Source organism: Hydra vulgaris, chromosome 07 (assembly GCF_038396675.1).
Source record: "Hydra vulgaris chromosome 07, alternate assembly HydraT2T_AEP".
Classification (NCBI taxonomy): domain Eukaryota; kingdom Metazoa; phylum Cnidaria; class Hydrozoa; order Anthoathecata; family Hydridae; genus Hydra; species Hydra vulgaris.
Window position 1 is genome coordinate 9,281,571 of NC_088926.1, and position 23,430 is coordinate 9,305,000.

Below are 23,430 nucleotides of genomic sequence, written 5' to 3' on the forward strand. Positions count from 1 at the left end.
CATTTTGATCTAAAAATAAATTATGGTGTTTTTGAAATGAGCCGTTCAACTTTCATCTTCTCAATTACATCTTACTTTTCCTGATTGCAACTTTCAAGTTCTCAATTACACCTTGAAAACTTGTAGTTTTTGTAATTTTTAATGTTAAGTTTGTGTGATTATGATATGTTATTTGGATGTTAAATTTTTAATATTGTGATGTGTTATAAGGAAGTTAAATTTGAAATACTGCAATGTTTTAATTGGAATGTACATAGTGACCGAACTTATAAGATGGTATTAAAAGTTTGGTCCAACTAGCTGTTCTCATTTGAGACAAAATATCATAAGCCAGTTTTTTTTATTATTATTTTATTTTTACCATATAAATTACTAATAGATTTGCTTGTATAATTCAGAAAAAATAATTAAAAAACGTTTAATCATTCCCAAGATATGAATGTTCAAATTTTTACTGTATATACCAAAAAAACCAAAAAAAACCAAATAAAAAAAAAATAAAAAAAATAAAGGCAGGTTGTTTGATTAAAGAACTTTAACCACTATTTTCATTCTCTTTAGTCTCAAAGATATATTTCTCTAACACGTCTGATTTTATCCCTTTACCATTCATTATCGGTATGGTCCCAGTAGGCACCCGATGTCAATCCAACGTCGGGTTTATGTTGGATTTTATCAACGACTTGCTACACATTGCTATGAAGTCAATACAAGGTTGACATAAGGCTCTGAAGACGCTTGTGTACATAGAAAAACTTCCTTTAATATCTGCAAAGTTTATTGAGACATATTTAGAAGCTTAGGACTCCGCAATAGTATAACTTTGAGTTAATTTAATAAATAATCCATATAGCTTTTTATTTAAAATATCAATCACAGTGTTATTTTTAACATATTTTAATTTTTTTAAACATATTTCAATTTTTTTTTTAACTTATTTTAATTTTTAATAAATAATCCATAACACTGTTATTTAAATTATCAATTACAGTTTTTTTTTTAACATGTTTTAATTCATATTTACTTAAAAATGCTTTTTTTCCGTTTATGTTTAAAATGGTATTAACAGCCTAAGTTTGATTTTGATTGATTTGCGAATAAGATAGTTCCCCATAAGACTCCAGTTGCGTAATTGTTAATTCAAGAGATAATAAACAATAAAAAAATAATATAAAACAAACAGAAATTCAGCTCTTATTGACAGGTCAGCAAATGTATATTTTTAGATTTTGAATAAACTCGCTTTCTCCTTTCCTAATGAATTAATCCGTATATTTTTTTAAAGTTGTCTGCATAATATTTGACTGCCAATTCAACTTTCCCATTTTGTTAATAATGATTGTGACGGTAAAAAAAAAATTATTTTTAAAAGCTCTTGATAGAGCTTTTAAAAACAATTTTTCTCTATTTGATACAAGTCGATCAACGTTTGGAAATATACTTCGTGATTTTTCATATACTTAATGTAATCCATAAGCAAGACAAGTTAAGTTTGTACTTTTGCGAAAAAAATTTATATTACCTGATCCGCTTTTACCATAAATAGAGCAGCATCAGAAACAAAAATCTTTGTTTAGTTTTTTCCAAAAATCTTCTCAAATTTATCAAAAAGTCTTGCAATAATGCAAAGTTCAATAAAGGTTTTCATTTGGCAATATTTTTTTATGATGTAATATTCTAATACCAAGATTTGCAGTCTTCCAAAAGCTTCAGTTGTTTCATCAATTGATATCCACAGTTATTAATTGCTAATATTTCTTTAAATGGTTTCAAGATTTATACAGTTCCTAAAAATGAGATAAAGGAGAGTGGTTGAACAATAAGTGGTTTCAGACGGAACTTTTTTCTCCGCGTATTTTATACTGCGGTATATCAGCAGCTACAAAAGCACTTGAAAAACTACACAGCAGTTTCAAATAAACAAAAGTCATAAGTAAATTTCAAATCGGAATAAACCATAAAGAAAGTAAAAATCAGATAAAAAAAGAAAAATCAGATAAATCAAGTTTACACAATAATCTATCTAATCAAAACGTAAGAAACTTTTATTAAATAAAGTTTATTTGTTACTAAGTTCATTAAATATGCTAGAAAAAATAAAAAATGCTAAAATTTGCTCTATTTAATATAGTTATGCAAACTTATGTAATTGACAGTTAAATATTATGCCATAGCAAGTAGCTCTCGTAAATATACGTACTTTACTATATATAAAAATATATAGTAAAGTACGTATATTTAAAATTTCACATAGTTTTGATCTGTAGTTTCAGAGAAACTTAACTTTGCTTATAAGACTTTTTACCCGGGAAAGACGGGCTTTAATTCAAACACCAAAATATTTTTAAAAAATTCGAATACTTTATCAAATTTTAATCTGAAATTAATTAAAAATACTTATAATTTAAGTAAATAAAAGCAGACCCTTAAAAAAACTTGCGTCTCCCCAACCACCTCATTAGTTTCTTTTAAAGGCTACATAAATAAACCACAATGAATAAGCTTTTTTTTTTAATTCTCAAAATTATTTGTATTTACCAACTAAAAGATTTTGCTTTCAGGACCGTTCTTAGGGGATGGGAGGGGTTGTTAACCCCCCAATCATTTTTCGATTAATTCAGTCGGCAAAATTTGATGTTTTCAAAATTCATTTTGTTTAAGTCGGCAAGATTTAACATTTTCTAAAAATGAATGAGCAAAGTTATCATTAATAAATATTATTTTATAAGTTAATTAAATAAAAATTAGGAAGCATTTGAAAAGGATGCTTCAATGCCCGCCAATTGCAAACAAATCAATGGAGGTTTCTCAACATATTTCGTTCGGTGGTTTTTTTACGCTTGTGTTTATAAATATTTTTGTTTGATAATATTTGTTTTTCGATTATTGACAATTTTATAGTGCCATTTATAGTGATAATCGCAGTAACATGTCAAGTGACGAATATAAACAAACTTCTATTAAAAGAAAGCGAATTAAATTAAAATGACTAGAATGTGGCAAACTATTCGACAACGACTATAAAAAAAAACATGAAAAATAAATAAAACCGGACTTGGTACAGCAGAACAAGTTTTTAGAGTATTAAACAAGAATGTTCTAAACATAGGAAACTTAGCGATTCAGTCTTATGACTTTGCTAGCAATTTGTCTGGTGAAATAAATGGTGCCTAAGCCCAACTCTCTCAGTTAGTAGGACAAAAAGTTTTATACATTCCTTATCAAGCCCATAGAATAAATACATTTTTTGAACATGGCTGCAATGCTAGCATAGTTATATCGAGTATGATTGATAACTTAGAAAGTTTATATGTATTTTTTTTATCTAGTACTAAACGTAATGAAATATTGAATAATTAGATTAATAGTATAGAAAGCAAATTACATTTAAATTTATCTAAAACCAGTAGGACTGCAAGAGCTGAATCAATTAAAGCAGTTTGAAACTCTTTTGAAGCATTGTGCAGTAGCTTAATTAATATTTATTCAATCCTTTGTTTGATACAAACACAAGAACAAAAGCACTTATTTAAAAAAATATATAGGGGAAAGGCGCCTATGATGGCATACTTAACTTTGAAGCTTCATTAATCAGTATCCTGAAGACCAATAATAAAAGTTTTTATATGGATACATTCCTTGTTACATCTAGAACAATAATTACCCTGGGAGTTTTCATTAGTTATATTTTTTTCATAAGTTATTCTTATTGTAAAAAAAAGCACAAGTGTGCCATCATAGGCAACCACTGCTCCTATGATGGTATAGGGTAGGATGGGGCTAGTTAGAATCGAGGGTAATGTAATGATTTCATTTAACATTTGATTACATTTACTCGAAACCATCCTAGTTTACCATTTCATGCTACACACCAGCATTGTAAAATTTTGCGCATGCGCATAGGATATCTTGCGTTTTACGTATTTTTTGGACCAAAAAAAAATTTTGGAGCATCGCTTTCTTTTAACTTTACTTAAAAATAAGTTTTTCTTATAAAAAAAAAAGGTTTTCCCAACTCGTCAATATTTCAACACCCCCAACTCGTCAGTATGCCATCATGGGTAAAAGTCATCGTTTTCATTAAAACAAGCTGTGTCTGCTTTGTTCAAAAGATAAAATTAAAGTAACTATTCCACTAAATGCACAAAACTTGAATATAAAATGCATGAAAATTTCATTTCTGCACAGTTAATAGTAAAATCACAATCTTAAATATATGAAGGAAATAAAACTACAACAGCACATCCCAAAATCGATTTTTGTTGATTATAAAAACAATACTTGTGCACAAGGGACGTTTTTTCACTAAAACTAATGTAAAGTCAGTTTAGTCATATAGGTCTAATCATTTTTTTACTAAAACCATTTTTAATGGAAATATGACCGGTATGCCATCATAGGCGCTATGCCATCATAGGCGCCTTTCCCCTATGCTCTATTGATTTTATTGTATCTTTAATATTTATGAAAAATATAATGTAAGCTAAAAGCCTAAATTGAATCACTAAAAATAAATAATTTATGTGTTATTGATGCAACTAATCTAATCAACATCACTTTAAAAAAATTAGAAGATATTAATTCAAATAATGAAGCTATGGATAATTTAATTCGCAGTGCAGTATCATTTGCTTGTACTCTTTAATTTATTAATCCAGAGGCTGATTTTAATCTGCACCATCGATACAGAAAACTTCCACAGTGGCTTGACTCGAATTCGAATACACAAGTAGTTTTTAATATGCACACATTTTACCGTAGAGAATTTAAATGTGTTTTATCTACGATAATCACATTATCAAAAGACAACTTAAAACATAGTTTTAATTTATTTAAACCAATATTTAAATGCTGTCGTTTCCTTTGAAAAAAGAAAATATTTCGATAAACAATATTAAACAAACTTTATTATTATTTCCAGCAAACATCAAAGAACTAAAATTTTATAGATATTGATGCCATTCAAGCAGAAATGGATATAATAATTGGGGTTTGTAGAAATAATAATTCAAGTAAATTTGACGACATTATTAAAGCACCTGAAGAAATGATAAATGTTTTACCATTGGCTAATCGAATTTGTAGATTAGCATCAACCGCACCAATAAGTATAGCATCAAGTGAAAGAAGCTTTAGCAAACTTGAAATTATAAAAAATTATTTAAGATCGACAACAAATGAGAATAGATCGGACTTCCTAAAACTTTTGAGATTAGAGAAGGATATTGTTGATTGCCTAAATCTTACTGATTTAGGGGCACTTTGGGAAACAATAAAAACCGCAGAATATAACTCTAAATCTATTAAAATAAAGTTTTATTTTATTCAGTTTTTATTTTATATTTTATATATATATATATATATATATATATATATATATATATATATATATATATATATATATATACATATATATATATATATATGCATATAAATATATATAATAAAAATTTATGTAAATGTTGATAAAAAATTTTTTACTGGTTACCAAAAAATTTAAATCGGCAAATAAAGGATACTTAATTGTGATCATAACCCTCATTTAACTCAATAGCTCTGAAACACAAACGCTGACGAATTAGACCGCTGTGCAGAGAGACAAGTTTATACTTCTTCAACTGCTAAAAGATCAATAGCTATTTTTGAATGAGTCAATAGTTTATTTTTAGATATTGTACTTAAGAATAATGTACTTATAATTGAATCTGATGAAATCATTGATTGAAAGAATATATCAAATAAATTATCTTCTCTTGAGCACTTAAAAGCATATTGTAACCAATCTTCTTAAATAATTTTGTTGCAACCCTCTAGTTCTTAATCCTCCAAAGCTCCTACAGTAACAGAACATTTTGAAATAATTTCTTCTTCATGTGCCAATGTTTGTGGATTGCTTTAGAATATATTGAACCAGCATTCATAAGTTTTCAATAAAAATAATTATGATTTTTCACAAAATTTGCAGAATTTCTGTGGATGAATAGTGCGATTACTTTAATTTCTGAGGATAAATTGTATAACCAATGGTTAATAAAATAATTCGAAACTTTTTAAAAAGTTTCTCGCTAATTCCAAGGATTTCACTTAAAACTTTAGGATTTTCAATGGCTCCGCTACAAACATTGCATGTAGTACTATTGCCAGGTCCTTTTGTTCTTGATTCGTCAATTTTTAATCCAAAACGCCTTAACATTAAAATGTGTATACATTTTCTTGCTTCAGCATACAGTCGTTTGTGCCCCTTTTGTTACTCGCCAGTCTTTAAATTCAACGCGAAAGGCAATGCGTAGTAAATATTCAAAAAATCTAATCCAAGAGTGCATTAATTATGCACAAGCGCATATTTTTTTGAATTGAACTTCTTTAGGTTTTTTATCCCACTGATCATATTGAGTGTTGCTCCACAAATAGAACAGCATTGCATAGGTGATGTACCTGTGATGAATGCCATAACTTTTCTGTCTTTCACATTAAAGATAAATTAATAATCTACTATAACAAAGTTATAATTTGGAAAATCTATTTTGATAGAGTTAATAACTGGTCTTTCCTAATTTAAACCTTGCTTGGTTTTAAGAATAATCTTATTTTTTTCTTTCGTAACCTACAAATCCAAAATGTTTCAAAATAGTTAGTTAATTTAAACAAACTAATCTTTTTGCTGTGTTATTCATGAGAGACTATAATCTGACTTTGATAAACTTTTAATAATAGTTATTAAAATTTGGTGGAAAAAATGTAACTTTCATTTTCTTTAATAGTTCTGTAGCATGGAAACCTAGCAGATGCTGTCTTGTGTGTATCGTGATATGAACTTTTTGTGTGATACCAGTCAAAGAAATTCCTGAAAAGCTTTATCAACTAACAACATCTAATTCTAATAAAATCTGTGCAATATTCAGTTTGATGCTTTATAACTTTATTAAAAGCTTAACAATGATATAATATTTATCGTTATATGCTGTTCTTTTTGTTGCAAACAAAACTCGTTTAGTTAAACTTGTTTTAGGATCGAATTTGCCATCAGCTATTCATTGTTTAATCAAATTCATCAAATTCCTTTAATAAACATCTTATTTTTTTATACTTGGTAAATTTGTATATTATTTGATCGGAAAAGCTGGGCTGTCTAACCATTCTTTATGTTGGTTTTTACTTTATGTACTTTTCCTTATTTTTTTTCATAACTAATATAAAAAAATCTCAATGGCTTAAAGGTTTTAAAGTATTACATTCAAAAATACTTACTACTGAAGAAATATACTCAAATGATTTTTCCGAATTTTTTCGGTATTAGAGCCATTAAAATCTTTGATGATATCCCTACTGGATAACTTTGAATATATTTCAATGTTATCCAGTAGACAAATCATCACAGAATCAATATAGTTGCTTTAGATTTAATTTAAAAATAATTTTTTTTTACCACAGAAGATTTGTTTACTTATAGTTACATCAACCATTAACGAAACTGATCTTTCCTAAATTAAACTCTTATTTTTCTGTGGCTTTTAATAATAGTAATAATAAAGGTAACTTAAATTTACATAACTTTTACGTAACTTTTTATATTACAACAGCTCACAAATGTTTCTCTGACATTGTCATTGAAAAATTGATTAACTATTTTTAACTATCTGGTTAGATAAGCTGAACGATATCAAGTAACAAATAATATTTTTGTTTTTCCTTTGTAAACTTCTGATCATTTTTAACAATCCACACCCAAAAGAAGTGCGTTATTCATAAAACCCTTCTCCTGGCTGCAATAACGGCAGAACATATGCTTTTCATTTTTTAGGTATTTTTAGTTTAGCTTTGCCAATGACAAGCCTTGGCAGTTTTTCCCAATCGCATTAATGGATGCCAAATCTGTACTTTTTTTGATCTTATTTCTAAGATGTAAAAAAAAAAAAGATTTCATTAAAGGCAATAAAAAGTCATATCTGTCAGCATTAAAAATCTAATTCAGCTGTCAGCATTAAAAATCTAATTCAGCTGGAATTTCAATAAAATGGTTGGTAATTTGAAATGATCAGAAACTATTAAAAAATTTATTGACTTATATATGCGTCTAACAGCTAGAAACATCGTCTAAGAGCTAGAAACAGTGTCTAACAGTTAGACACAGCATTTAGCAGATAGAAACAGTGTCTAACAGTTAGACACAGCATTTAGCAGCTAGAAACGGTGTCTAACAGTTAGACACAGCATTTAGCAGCTAGAAACAGTGTCTAACAGTTAGACACAGCATTTAGCAGCTAGAAACAGTGTCTAACAGTTAGACACAGCATTTAGCAGCTAGAAACAGTGTCTAACAGTTAGACATAGCATTTAGCGGCTAGAAACAGCGTCTTACAGCTAGAAAGTTCTTTTTTAAAAAATTATATAAACATCAAAATAGTTTCATATTTGATTTAGGATTACTTTTATTTGTTTTATTATTTTGTTACAATTTATTTTGTGAAAAATGGCTGAAGTGAAGTTTAAGTCAGGGTTAAGGTAAAGGTTAACGGAAAACCGCGCAATTTTTATATTCACAACTCTAACATAACACTGTGCAAAAAACAATAAAATAAATTTTTGCAACTTTAATGTGTCTTTTATTATATGCAATCAACTTAGTCTGAAAATTTAGACCTACTCTGTAATAATTCAATAAAAAGACTTTACTCTTAAAGTTAATTTTTTTTTGCCGAAATAGCCAGTCACAGTCTTGATATTTTCTCGCAGAAGTTGTGACTAGTGGTGAAAATAGTAACTAGTTCTAAATTTTCTTTTGTGTGCAACACTGTTTCCCTCTGCAGAAAACAACAGAAATCAACCATCATATTTCTCCCGTATGACTGTTCCATTATTGAAATGTCCTGGTAAAGCGTTCTCCGTTCTCGTCGCTTTTGTTACTTAAATTGTCTAGAATGTAAGACAAGTTGTCTTAAGAGGACATATAGACCAATAACCTCATAGACTGTTATAATAGTTTCTTGAACAGTGTTTTGTGTTAGCAATTCAGCACCAATATTCGTGCCAAATTTCTTATAGTTGATTCAGGCATAAATATTTTTCATGCTCTTATATAATTCTTTCATATCTGTAGCATAGAATGTTAGCACAGAAGGCTTTAAGTTGCAATTGTAAAGAAGAATTGCCTTAAGGCTTGACTTTGAGGCATCTATGAACAGACACTATCAGGAGCTTTGTGATAACAGCCAAGCTCATTCATAAGATCTTCTATATCTTTGCTGTAAGAGCACTTGTCCTGTTTTTCAAAGAGCTGTGAAAGATTCGCATTTCATTTTGTGTAAACAATTACTTTTGTGTCCACTGACACAAGATAAAACTGTTGAAGGCGTCTTGTTTGGAAAGGAATCTCTAGCAAGAACAGTGGAACTTTTTGCAAGTAGATCTTCTTTATCCTTCGGAAAATTCAGACCTCGTACTAAATCATTGAGTTTAGTTTGTTCGATGAAATTATGTTTACGGTTTTCTGGTGCATCAAAGCTGTCATCACTTTTATAAGTAGAAGGAATAAACGCTGATTCATCACTTTTGACAATGTCAAAAATGCTTTTGGGGGGAGCTACCATAGCAGAACGGACGGGTCAAAAGTGGTTTAAAAAATTTTCTTCTGGAAATGAAAACCTTGAAGATGAACCAAGATCTGGAAGACCATCCATCGTAAACACGAAGGATATCAAGCTGGCAATCGAGCAGGACTCCTGTCAAACATTTCAGGACCTTGCCTTAAGATTTATTGTGGGTGATAAAACTATTCGTTTACATTTGCACCAACTTGAAAAACGTTGGAAGTTGAAAAAATGGGTACCTTATGAGTTGAGTGAAACAAACAAGCTACAGCGCTTAACCAATTTATTCTTCATTGCTTTCCCGCCAGAATTTAGTGCCATTTTTTGACCGGATGTTGACGTGCGACGAAAAATGGATTATGTATTGCAACAAAAAACGAACATATCATTGGCTAGCTAGTAACGATCCAGTACCGATGACTCCTAAACCAAGCATTCACCAACAAAAAATTTTACTGTGTGTATGATGGACTACAGCAGGTATCGTTTACTATGAGTTGCTACCAAGTGGACAAACCATTACTACTGAGATATACTCAGCCCAATTGGACAGAGTTTTGGTTGCTCTTCACCAAAAACAAGCAGCTTTAGGAAACGGAAAAGGTGTTGTATTCCACCAGGACAACGCCAGACCGCACATCGCAAAAATATAGCGGGAAACTCTAGCACGTTTACAATGGGAGATTCTAACTCACCCTCCATATTCACCAGACCTTGCTTCAAGCAACAAACACCTGTTTTTGGCCCTGGATAATCATATGAGGAATTAACAGTTTTGAAATAGAGTAGATCTCGAAAATGAGTTATTTCAATTTTGTAGCAACCAAACTCAATACTTTTATAAAAACGGAATATACCAGCTTGTTTCACGATGGGAGAAAGTTATTCTTGATTAAGGAGACTATTTTTCAGAATAAACTGTATTAAAACTGTTTTTATGTGTATTTATTTATGGATCTGCAAAACTGCACAAACTTTTTTGGTTGCCTGATAGTTTAAATATCAAAAAGTGTGTGTTCCAATTATGAAGTCTAGTCACTTTAACTTGAAAAAAAATTTTGACCTAAAAAAAACAACAACTTAAGATTATTTCTAATAGTAATGCAATCAATAAAGTCAAATTTCTCTTTAGTTCAAGCAACATAGATATCTTGCACCAAATATAAGAACATTAATCAAGTTTTAACTTGAATATCTCTTTATTATATATAGCACTTTGTGTCTCATTAACTTTATTTGACTTTTTACATTTATATTTATTATTTTATATTCTTAAAAACTTAAGAGGGTATATACGAATAAGACACTGAGGGCAAATGGTTTCGCATGTTATCATTAATAAAATTCCGCAGTTTTGGAAGTTGGAGCGCAGGGTACGAGTGTACTTAGTACAGAAAATTAAATAAGCCAAGAAGTTTTTTTCAATAGACTTTTTACACTGAGCGCAATGAATTCAAAAAAACATTGTCAAATATTACCAAATTTTTTTGAATAATTACCAATCAAAAAAAACTATCTGTGTTTTGTAAATAAATTTTTTGTTTCTAAAAATTCTAAACAATAATTTTAGAATTATTTTGTTCTACTAGCACCTTTTTGGTTTTTAAGATAAAATGGTTTATACAATAAATACTTTAGCAGACGTTCTATTAAAAGATTTAAATGACAAGATTTATCCTCTAAATTTTTCTTTAAAACTTTTTATACAGTAAAAAACATGGTTCCGAGAATCATAACAAAATCAACAACTCAAACTTTTTAAAAAGTAAAGGTAGATCAAAATAGTTATAACTTTTCGAAGAATATAGCAGTTCTTTTAAGAAAATGAAGATTTTCTTTTGACAACTTTTTTCTTTATCAAAAAGTAAAGATTTTTTAATAATAGAAATTTATCATACAAAAATTATATTTAGAATGACAAATCAAAAAAAAGTTTGAAGCGAAAACATTGAACTAGTTTATAAAATAATTGTAAATCAAAAAAGCAATCAGACACCCAATCAAATGACTTGAAACAAAATCGAGCCTTTTGCTAAAATTAGAGTAGTCACAAAAACCAATTGGGGTGTATGAACCAGACACGCAAGTTGAGTTTTTATTGGCTGTAACATTAAACCCATCATTACAGATGAGAGAATATTGCACTAAACTTCCGTTTACTTTTACTTCGACGTTGCCGTTTAGTACACTAATATTAGTAGGGCACGTTTGAACTATATTTTGGTAGGTTTGTTTTAAATCAATTGTTCTCTTAAGTATAACTAAATTGCTCATTCCAAATTCTACGTTACCAGTAACTTGTATATCGTAATTACAGGCTTTGCTTCCGTTGCACTGTGGGTAATCAATTGGAGTCGAAAAATCAGGAACAAAACGTTGATCTTGATAATCAAACCATGAGAGACCGTTCGGATATGTAAACAAAGATGTTTTATTAGAAGTTGACCAAAGCATTCCAAAATTGAAGTGTATGTTATAATTAGATGAGTTGCTTGAAATAAATGATCCGTTTGGTAACTTCAGATCATTGCTTGAGTTGCCGTCCCAATCTCCTATTAAACCACTAATTCGATTTTTGAACGTGTCTGATAAAACTAAAATGGTATGAAGTGCATTTTCAAGAGCAATTATCTCAAATTGAATACCTGAGTTGGTTTGAACTACAACAGTCGCATTGTTTTCGTAACTTAAACTTATTCCATTAAAATTCCATAATCCAAAATCCAAATTTAATGATTGTCCGTTAACAATGAAAACAAAAGTCTGCTTGTTATTTAATTCTATTTGAATAATATCGGAATCGTTACCTTTAATTACAAACCCAGAAAAAATGCAAGCATTTTTTTTAATGCCTGTTTTATCAATATATTGAGAAATTCGTGACTGAATAATATCAGATCCATTTTGAGTTGTCAGGTAAACGAATTCGCCAACTGGGTTAAAACTATAAAAAGTTCCATCCATTGTAGTAAAATGAGGATCTCCATTTGCGTTTCTGGGTATTATCGGTGTTATGGGTCGAGGATTTATACTAGGTCGTTTTTCATAATATTTATCACACCGGTTGACTCCTATTTTGCAACAAGTTATAAAAGGCAGTACATCTTTTTTAAAATGATCCATTGTATTTATTTCTAAATCACCAAAGCCAAGAGTTCCACCAGCAGGTTTTCCTAATAATAATTTGTAATCATTAGCGTAGCAGCATTGGACAACTGGATCTCCTTCATTTTTTGTGCGTCTATAGCAGCCCTTGGCTCCAGGATGAAATGTCTCGCACATAACCCTATTTTTTACATCGTTCGGATTGCAACTTTCGTCTATAACATAATTTTCTATTTTAATTGGAAAATTTGGAGGGATTCCCGGCAAACAAGGCTTTCTTTGATTTAAATCTTCGACAATACTTCTTATTTTTGAAGATGGCGATTGATCATAATACCAATTTGAGCAATGCATCGTAGCTGCTAAAGTCGCTGTTTTAATAATCATAGCTGCAATAATTGATGTAGAAGTAAAGTAACCTGCTAAAAAAATACTTCTTATTAATTGAAGTTTAACATATTTTTGATTACTTGGAGTTAAAGCAGGTCTCAAATAAACTCTTCCATTGTTGGAAAACTGACCATATTGCAGAGTAGTTATATTTTCTACAACAATTTTCCCTTGATTGTTGATATAGTAATCAATCTGAAACCCTGAAAACTCAATAATTTGCTGATCATCATCTCTGGGATCCCATACTAATGTAAATTCTCCGTCTAAGTTTGATGAGGATTGAAAATTGTTTATATTTTCAATTACCATGTTGTCATCTCTTCCTACGGATATAATAAAGCTCTTATACTTAATAAAGTTGTATTCTAGAAATATATCAATTTTTCCTAGTTTTTTGAGAAACGGAACTCTGCAGTGCAGATTTTGCCATTGTCCAAAGAAGCATTGAACAGAAACGTCATCGATCAAAACTGAAACGTTCAATTTATTTTGCTCGTAACAAACACCCGATATTCTGATTTCGCAAGCCCCAAAATAAAGTACTTTCCTTGGAAATATTTCTAGCTGACCTTTGGTGTTACACTGTTCAATAATGTTGTTGGCATCAGTTGAAAATATCCATTTTCCAGGCACTCCAACGTTGCTTTGAAAAAGCGCAATTTCTGATATACCAGCAGTGTTGGATTTTGGCATGAGGAAAAATCTTTTTCCATCACCTGCATTGAATCCCACTTGTGCAAAACCTGCGCATGAACCTGCTCCAGTAAAATAGCCGAGCTGGTTAAAATTGAAAATTGCAAATGAGTTGACTCCATCACTAGTTAAAATTGTTTGGTATGTAACATAATTAGAACATGAGGTATTGCATCCACAACTATATGGCCGTACTTGATCATAAGTGACTATTAGCGCCCACTCAGCATTAAATTTCATATAACTGACAAGACGATATTTTATTTCTTCAGAAATTTTTTTGAGAATAATTTTATTTGTAGTTTCTTTATAGAAAATATTTCCTCCTTTTGAAGGATCACTATCAGTCCAATACGTTGCCACACTTTGTATTGTAGGCAATGGGAATGGTTTTGGTACAAATTCACTATTGGCAGCTCCAAAAGTTATTATGCCGTTTGTACTTAGATAAACTTCTCGGTAAACAGAACCAAAGAATGGATACTCGAATGATATGCTAATCATAGTCGATGCATCATCCCTGCGCTCCAACATTTGATCATTTGTTGCACTCCCATACGGATAGAAATCAGTTATTTGGATTACACCACCAACAGTGTTTACCAGCAATATTACTGACCATAATGTAATCATTGCCTAAAAAAGAGTGCAATTTTATGAAATATAAAAAAGTTGCTACAATAGTTTATGAAAAAAAAATATAAAAAGCTGAATGCGTTTAATAAAATTTTCAATTTTGGTTAACATTGATAGCAACTTCACAGTATTCACAATCTTCATCTCACTAGAAATTGGGAAGACCTAAGCTAGTTGTACCAGGGGATAATTTGCAAAAGTACTAATCAATGCATTTTTTTTAAATTACTTTTTTAAACAACTTTTACACTATATAAATATAAGAAAAACACGTCCAAAAACAAAAAATTTATAGCAATAAATTATTTTAATAAAAACTGAAAAAATTATATCATTTTTTTGCAATAAAAATTCTAACTTGCGTTTTAAAGTTTTTTTGCTTTTATTGAAAACTAATAGCTATAATAAAATAATAAAAATAAAATAAAATAATAAAAATAATAAAAAATAATAAAAGAAAGCTAAAATAAAATAAAGGGAGGTAAAAAAAAAAATTTTCAAACACAAAAAGCAAAATAGTATAATTTATCATAATATAATAGGAAGTTGTAGTAGTTCTAAAGCTACATTCTAAATACACTGTGTAGTTTTTCTAGGTAATTAAATGAAACTATAAAATACAAATCATATAGCTCTATATATTTATCAATACGAGTTTTAAATAAGTTCATTCTTTCACTTTTGATGATAAAATTGGGTAGTTTGTTCCACATAGATAAGACTCTTTGGTTAAAAACTGATGACGAATATTGAAGTTTATGACACTTTCTCTTATGATTTTGAGGTTACGACCCCTTATGTTGGGCTGATACGAGACACAAATTTTCAAAATATTTGTTTTTTAAATAGTTTGTACATTTGAATTATGCAGCCTCTTTTACTTCTTTTTTTCAGAGTGCCTAAGCCAAGAAGCCAAGTATTTTAATTCTTGTTTCATAACATTGTTTTCGAATCTGGGGTATCCATTTAGTGGCATATAGTTGAAATTTTTCAAATGCAGTAATACTTTTTAAAGTATGATACATGCTTGTGTCACAAATTCAAGATAGGTCTTGTCAATGCTACATATAGTGTCTAAAGCATTTTTTTATTGATGTAATAAAATATTTTTTTCAATATTCCAAGCATTGAATAAGCATTGAATTTTGATGTACAATTGGTTAGTGCCCACTGGGGAAGCTATTTTGAAGCATTGAATAAGCATTGAATTTGATGTACAATTGGTTATGTGACTTTTCATTTGAGATTTGATGACATTGTAACTCCAAGATCTTTTTCTGTGTCAAAGACTGCTACTATTTTACTACCTAGTTTATACATATAGCAAAAGTTATTTTAATCCAAAGTGCATAATGCGACATTTTTCACTATTAAATTGTATTTGCTAGATTTCTGACCATACGCAGAATTGGTTATTTCCATTCTGAAGCAATTGACCGATCTCAGACTTAGTTACTTTCCTAATTAAATTGCTGTGAACGGTGCTAAAATCATAGAGTGTTCTAAAATCTCTGGTAAATTGTTGGTAAAATGAATATGATTGGATAAATTAGCTTAATTATTTAGAAATATAGAATTATTAAAAGTCGATTATTAAATATATTGATTAAAAAGATCATGATTCTTACGAGTATGTTGCATCAAATTCATAAGGGTAAATTGAATCATAATATAAATTTACGCACTTTTCTTAAAAAAATTGATGTTTGTATTTAATAACAGATAAAATTGTTTACAAAAAGTGCTTATAATTTAATGTAAAAACTTGTATTAGAACGAAAAACGCACATAAAATATATATTTATATATATACTATTTAATGAGGTTTATAAGATTGTAAACATATATATACCACCTTAGGCAGGTTTAGGTTGTATCTAAAACAAAAATTAATTTACAGATTTTAAAAATTTGAAATAAAGTATATTTAATTTTTTAAAAGCAATCGAAAAAAAAAAACTATTTGTATATTTTATTATACAGCAGAATTCCTCAGTCTCACGGACCTCTGGACGTCATACGGACGTCCCCTCGACGCGTGCCCACTGGGAAAGCTATTGATGGTCTCCTCCAGAAAAACTAAAGAAAAAAAGATGATTTGAAGGCCCCCTGTTTTTCTATAACTATTGAATAAGTTTTCAGTTTGATATTCTGAACAATCGTTAAAAATTGGAAATTTCGCTTTCATGGGTATTCCAAAAAAATTAATGGTTATGGCAAACAAAAAAAATGGTTATTGCAAAAAAAATTGATAAGTAATTCAGTTGTCAGATTTTGATAGAAGTTAGAAATTGTAAAAATTATAAAAAAATAATCGCTTTAATAACGTTTAAATTGAGTTTCGAATATTAAAAAAAAAAGATTATTTAAACGTATACATTATTTTTTAGGTAGACTATGAACGCGCGTACAAATAATTTTTTCTTATTTGTTTACGATACTTTAAACATATATAACGAACTTGTTTCCACTTATTTAAAATAAATATACATATATAAACATAATATATACTCATATATAACATAATATATATAATATATAAGCATAAATCATTATTATTTAACTTGGTTTTTTCAGTGAAAATTCAGTGTAATTTAAAGTTTATTTTCTATATTTTACAAATATTTACAACCCTCTTGTTTAACAAGATTCCCTCGTTTATTTCCCGGTGGGAAATGAGCTAGCGACTAGCTTGCTATATAGCAATTTATGAGCTATTTTACGTCTTTTACTCGATGTAATACTAAAAAATTTGAATTTTAGTTTTAAATATAATATATTTATAAAAATAGTTAAACTTAAAACCTAACAATTTTATTGCGAAATATATATTGAATCAGTTTCACTTTTTATATGGAAATTATACACTCTGTTCTATAGTGTGCACCTTTAAGTAATGTATAAGATTTTTCGTGTGCATGATTTCAGTTTTTAGTTTAGTCAATTAAATGAGTGAATAAAGTTATGTAAAGTTCTCTGCAGTACTCTTCACAAAGAGCATATGCCAAATGCGCAAATTGTTGCATTAAAGCGGATGCACATTTAAACAATTAATTTCATGAAACAAATTCATGTGTTAAAAAAGCAGAAACGTGCATTTATATGCAATATGATTTTCTGAAATTAAGTTCTTTTTAGTTTACGCAATATATATTGGTCAAATAATATATATGGCTCGAACATGATACACTCTTACGAAAATTGGTTCTTCATTGGTTATCTAGAAAATCGATCGGTTTCACAGAAAACCCAAACGTTTTACAGCATATCCAAAAATTGATTTGATTTATCGCAAGAGAAACAAAAATAAATTGGGTTTTTAACAATTTAAATTTGAAAATCTGTTAGTTTTTAAAAAAATTAACACGTAAATTTTTATTTATTTTGGTTTTCCAGAGTTTCATCTATCATCTTTAAATTTGATTGGTTGTTGGCTTAAATTTTAGTTTTAAACAGGCGCGGAACGTCATTTCTGTCATTTCTTCGTTAGTTATAGTATTCCTGAAGAATGCTGTACTCTATATCTTATTTTACTCTAAGACAAGTCGTTCGATTATCTTATTAAACTAATGCTATCAAATATCTTTTTACTAATTATTTAAATTAATTATTGCTTAACAATATATCATAATATGCTTTCAACGTTTTAAAAGAAAAATAAATCTGAAACAAATTAAACTGTTTTAGTATTTGATGATTTAGCGAACACACACACACACACACACACACACACAGATATATATATATATATATATATATATATATATACACGCATACACGCACACACACACACAAACACACACACACACACACACACACACACACACACACACACACACACACACACACACACACACACACACACACACACACACACATATCTATATATATATATATATATATATATATATATATATACATATATATATATAAATATATATAAAGTTTGATTGAAATATCCTCTTGGGTTGTTATTCTTTCTGGACAAGAAGTATTGCATGAACCCTTGCATAAATATTTAATGTCTGATGGACAATTTTTAGTTACTTTAAGTAGTGTAGCGACAAAGTAATATTACATTTGTATGCATTTCAGTTGTTAGTTTACCTGATTAAAACTCAAGAAAATTTTATTTTTAGATTTTCACTGATTTCAATTAAAAGTGTTTTATCTGATTTTCATTTAATATAAATCGGTTTATACAAGAAGTGGTACAATATAACACATTATACTAATTCTGGATCTATTTTATGATAAAAATATAATATCATAGCAGAAATATAAAAATGCGCCTTGATACATACTTAGTAATATTAAACATATTAAGTGTTAAACATTTATTCATATTTTTCAAACCTTTCATTTCAATTTAAACATGGTGAACATTCATTCAGTAAGGTTTTTTTTTATAATATAATGTTGTTATACAGGAGAAGATATTGATGGTTTGGTTATCAACGATATAGACGAAATTAATGTTAAAGGAACTAGTTCCTCCAATTAAAGATAGAATCGTGTTTAAGAAAAAATTAGCATCAAAGAACGTTATATTTGTAAGATCTTCATTATCTACATTAAACTCTTGTAATGTAAGTTTTACAATGACACTTGTTTGTGACATTAATGAGGCACCAATTATTTCTGAACCTTAGTAAGTTATGTTTTGTTTGTTTATAAACATTTATAACTTTTTTTATTTTCCCTTAAACTTTATCTTATTTTAAGTATTATATTTTTAAACGAAAAAGTAACTAAATTGATAAAATATATTTAGACAAGATTTTATGTATGCACACATACCTTTACACTATTAGGGCTATATAACATAAAAAGTTTGTGCATAGTTGAAGACTTTAGTACTAAAAGTACTTAAGTCAAAAAAAAAAGTTGAGAGAATGCATTGTAATTGTTTTTTTTGGATAGTCTTTTTGTTTTTAAAATTTAAATTTATGAATAAAATCAATAAATAAAAATCAGTAAATATAATATTTAAATAACTAATAAATGAATTAAAATTAAATAAAACTTTTATCAGTTTATAAAAAAAAAGAACATATAACAATATTGATTGAAATATATTTTCTATAAAAACTTTTTTGTGTGACTTTTAGCATTAAGGTCTTCAATTTAATGTCTTGAACTTTATTTTTAGTATTCCGTCAGATAAACTGACATTGGCCCCTCTCCTCTTTGCTGCTGTGGAAAGAAAAGAAATTAACTTTAGTCTTCCAAAAAGATCAAAACTAAAGGAGTACATTAAGGATTTTCTTTTTGAAATCATGAAGCAGTATGGATTGTAAGTATTATAATTACCGTTTAAATTGTAAATAAAAATATAATAATTTTCAAATTGTGAAAGTAAGCATTATTTATTATATATCAGTATCAAAGTTGACGAAATATTGCTATTTTATATTTCTTAACATATAACTATCTCTTCAATAATAACAAAAATTGAAATGAAATATTTTATTGCTTTTCACCAAAGTGAATGCTTTATAGATTTCCAAGTACAAGTAACTTCTATGAAATAGCAAATGAGCTTTTCTTAAGGTATCCTTCTCTAAAATCTTATCACTGCAATGGCTCTGTGAATATTTAACTGTATAATTAAAACTAATAATATCAATGATGTTACAAAATTATATTGCTAAAGGAGTTTTTCTTTTATTCTATTGTAAGGAACTTCTTTTGCATTTGTTAAAGGCAAAATTTAAGCAAGCTAGACGTCCTTTTCTAAATGATGAGCAAGTTGCACAGTTTAAGATAAAGTACTCTAGAATTAATTCTGGTCGTAAACGTAACTCTGATTTGCTGATTGAGTCTCTTTATCTGTACTCAGCAAAACGTCACTGCCATCATTCAAGTGATAAGCATGATTTCGCAGCATACATAACACATGTTTATATGAAAATAAATTTACCGTGTTTTAATGATAGAATGTGGATAATGGTATAACTCAAGATGTTATAAAAAGCATGGTTGATGAGTCTGGTCCACCAGATTGTGTTGCCAATTAAGGCATTAAAATATACATGCCAAAATGAAAGAACTTTAGATGTCCATGATAAATTCCCAGCACTTTACTATGAAAAAGTTGTATGTGGTTTATTATTTATTTTATATCTATATTGCTTTGTTTATGTTGTCTTAAAACCGCAACGTTCATGATATGAGTAGTAATTATCTCATTTAACGCAAATCCTGAAAAACAAATTTCGTTTGTTATATTGTTATCCTTTAAATAAACATTATATATAAAACTATGTATAAAATACATAACAAAATTAAATCTATAATAAAACTAAATAAGACTATAAGGTGGATATTTTTTCTTACTTAGCATGGGAAAATTAAGATCGATATTTCCGTCTTAGTTCAATTTGATATTAGTCTGTGCTTTTATTCATGCTGCTCTGGAGTACTGCTTTCCAATTTTTTCTAAAAATGCCCCTGCAATCTAAGGGTGGGAGTAAATATTTTTTTTCATTATTTAGCGGCTTTGCAATTTCATTTTCGTTGTTTTTATTTTTAGCTTTTTGCAGCAGCAAGAGCTATTACAAATAAAGATATTGATAATAACTGCTTGTTATTATTGGGTAGAATGAAGGAGGGAATAAAGAAGCTGATAGAATTAAAAAAACCTTTTTTAGCAAGATGGAAAACATTGTGCAAACAAGGACTGGATTAGATCTATGATGATAATAATTGTTAATTTAACATTACCATTATTTAATTGTTACTCAAATTTTGTATTTTATTTTTTTATTTTTAGCAACAATGAAAAGCTTCATGCATTAATTCTTCCGAGATTTTTTTGTGGTGAAGAAACAATTTTATTAACTATGACGCTAGTAAGCTTTCTTGATCATTATATTCATTTAAATGATTGTGTATCATTATCATTTAAATTGTTTCAATATTCATTTATTTGAATTAAAATTGATAGAAAAAAATCAGTTCACTTTCTATTATTTAAAAACTCAAACAATTAAAGTCAACTTTTTTATTTTATATACATTTTAATATTTTTAGCATTTATAATTTTTTATTCTAATTATTTGCATATATATATATATATATATATATATATATATATATATATATATATATATATATATATATATAATTAAATAAAGTTAACTAATGCAAATTTAAATATTTATTAATATTATGCTTCTCTTTATTAGGATTCAATCTATCCTACCCCATCTCTGAAAATTGAGGTAGATGCTATAAATCCAACACGAATAGGTCTTGTAATTGATGGGGTGAAATTACCAATTCTGTTCCTGATATAACTTGTGGCTTGGGTCTTGTCAACTGTCCATATTATATTATTGACATTGCATATCTAAAGAAACTTCAAAAAACCTTGTCTTTTCTAGAACATAATGTTTTCGAACGAAATAGTAAACTTCCTGGCAACATTCAAAACCTTGCTAGCTGTATGAACATGTAATATAAATTATAAAACTCAATAAGATACTAATGTTATTAATTTATTTCAAAACCTTTTTTTAAATCAAATTTACTTCTTGAACTCGCATACAAACTTTTAGTTGTTTTTATAGAGAATTTTTTTCTATTTCAAATGATATAGTACTATATTAATATGTTACATAGTACATAAATATTTCTATATAGAATACAATTTATAAATAACACCATTTATTCATATAATCTATATAAACACGTATCGAAAATTTATACAAATATGTTAATAAATTAATAAGCTTTAGTTTCTGTATTAAATTGTAATCTCTGGCCGAATATTTCTATTCTGCAAAACTTAACTCATGAAGTTAAGTTTTGTAAAAAAATCATAAATACATTGAAAGTTGCGTTTTGTGTTAAGCATTTTGGCATAAAATATTACTTTTATCGTTATCGCCGAAAAACCAAATTTTTGTATTACGGCTTGTCTCAATAAACGATCCAATTTTGATTATCCAAGTTGGTTTTCCAGAAAACCAAATAGCGTCGGTTTTCAAGAAAACCAACTTTAGTTTGACTATCTGGATATTCAAATTGGTTTTTCAGAAAACCAATTTGAATATTCAGAAAACCAATTTGAATATTAATTTGGTTTTCTGTAAAATCAGAGTAACTTGGTTTTCTAGATATTTAAACTTGGTTTGTTTATTGGGACAAGCCATAAACCCCAATTTGGTTTATTGAAAAACCGATACTCGTAAGAGCGTAGAATGAATCTGAAATTTATGTTCATAAATTTTAAATTCATTCTATCATTCTAATTGTCAGCAAATTCATTCTAGTTGTCAGTAAAAAAAGTTATTTTTATTGTATAGTTCTTCCGTTTTTATTCTCGTTTTACTCAAAATAACAATTGTATTTAGACTAACATTTAGAGGAATGTAAATTTTTATAATTCTTATGTAAATTTTTGTTCTCAATAAATCAGCAATGATCCTAGTAAGAAAAGACGTCGAGCCGTTGTTGAAATTTGGTTGGATAACGTCGGGAAAACGTTATCGTCTAACGTCTTGAATATTAACATCATAACGACGTTGGAACAACGGTGGTTTTTTTAACATTAAACCATCGTTAGTCTGGTTAACGTTAGAAAAACTTTGGAACAAAGTTGCTTTAGTTACACTTTTATTTTTGACACCAAAGTATCGTTAGCATTCAAGGTAAACTCAACTTGATTTTACAAAACCAAAAAACTTTCGTATTTTAAAATGGTTGGAAAACCGTTATCAAAAATTTTTTTTTAGTTTAAATCAGGTTTTTTAGGCAATTTGATCTGTAATTCTAATATTTGTTACATTATTTTTTTATATTCTTCATTCGAATTATATAAATAGTTTTTGAAAGTTGTCACGATAAATAAAAGTTACAAAAACATTATTTGACTTTTAAATATTGCAAAAGTTATTGGTATGTTTTTGTATATTTAACATAATATAGTAAAAATTTGTGACATATATAGTATTAAACATAACATTTAATTTAAAAATAATTAATGCAATAATGGTATTTTAAATACCCT

The 23,430-nt window shown here is 28.2% G+C and overlaps 2 protein-coding genes across 6 annotated transcripts in view; one reads left to right on the top strand and one right to left on the bottom strand.

Annotated features, from left to right (window-relative positions):
- The first annotated feature begins 1,921 nt into the window (after positions 1-1,921).
- Positions 1,922-22,155, top strand: LOC136082281 (uncharacterized). The gene is made up of 5 exons (XM_065800983.1): positions 1,922-2,034; positions 18,845-19,065; positions 19,567-19,710; positions 21,190-21,268; positions 21,605-22,155. Exons 2-5 carry the CDS (start codon positions 18,890-18,892, stop codon positions 21,713-21,715), a joined length of 510 nt encoding a protein of 169 aa, XP_065657055.1. The 5' UTR covers positions 1,922-2,034; positions 18,845-18,889; the 3' UTR covers positions 21,716-22,155.
- The window catches only part of LOC136082280 (sushi domain-containing protein 2-like), a 45,139-nt gene continuing 32,967 nt past the window's right edge, over positions 11,259-23,430 (bottom strand). For 4 of the 5 annotated variants that reach the window (XM_065800978.1, XM_065800981.1, XM_065800979.1 and 1 more), the window contains one exon: positions 11,259-14,414. In XM_065800978.1, the coding sequence (XP_065657050.1) occupies positions 11,541-14,411 (2,871 nt within the window). In that variant the 5' untranslated portion in view covers positions 14,412-14,414 and the 3' untranslated portion in view covers positions 11,259-11,540. Of the gene's footprint in view, positions 14,415-21,621; positions 21,856-23,430 lie in introns of those variants that run through there. The other variant, XM_065800982.1, reaches the window with a different exon arrangement.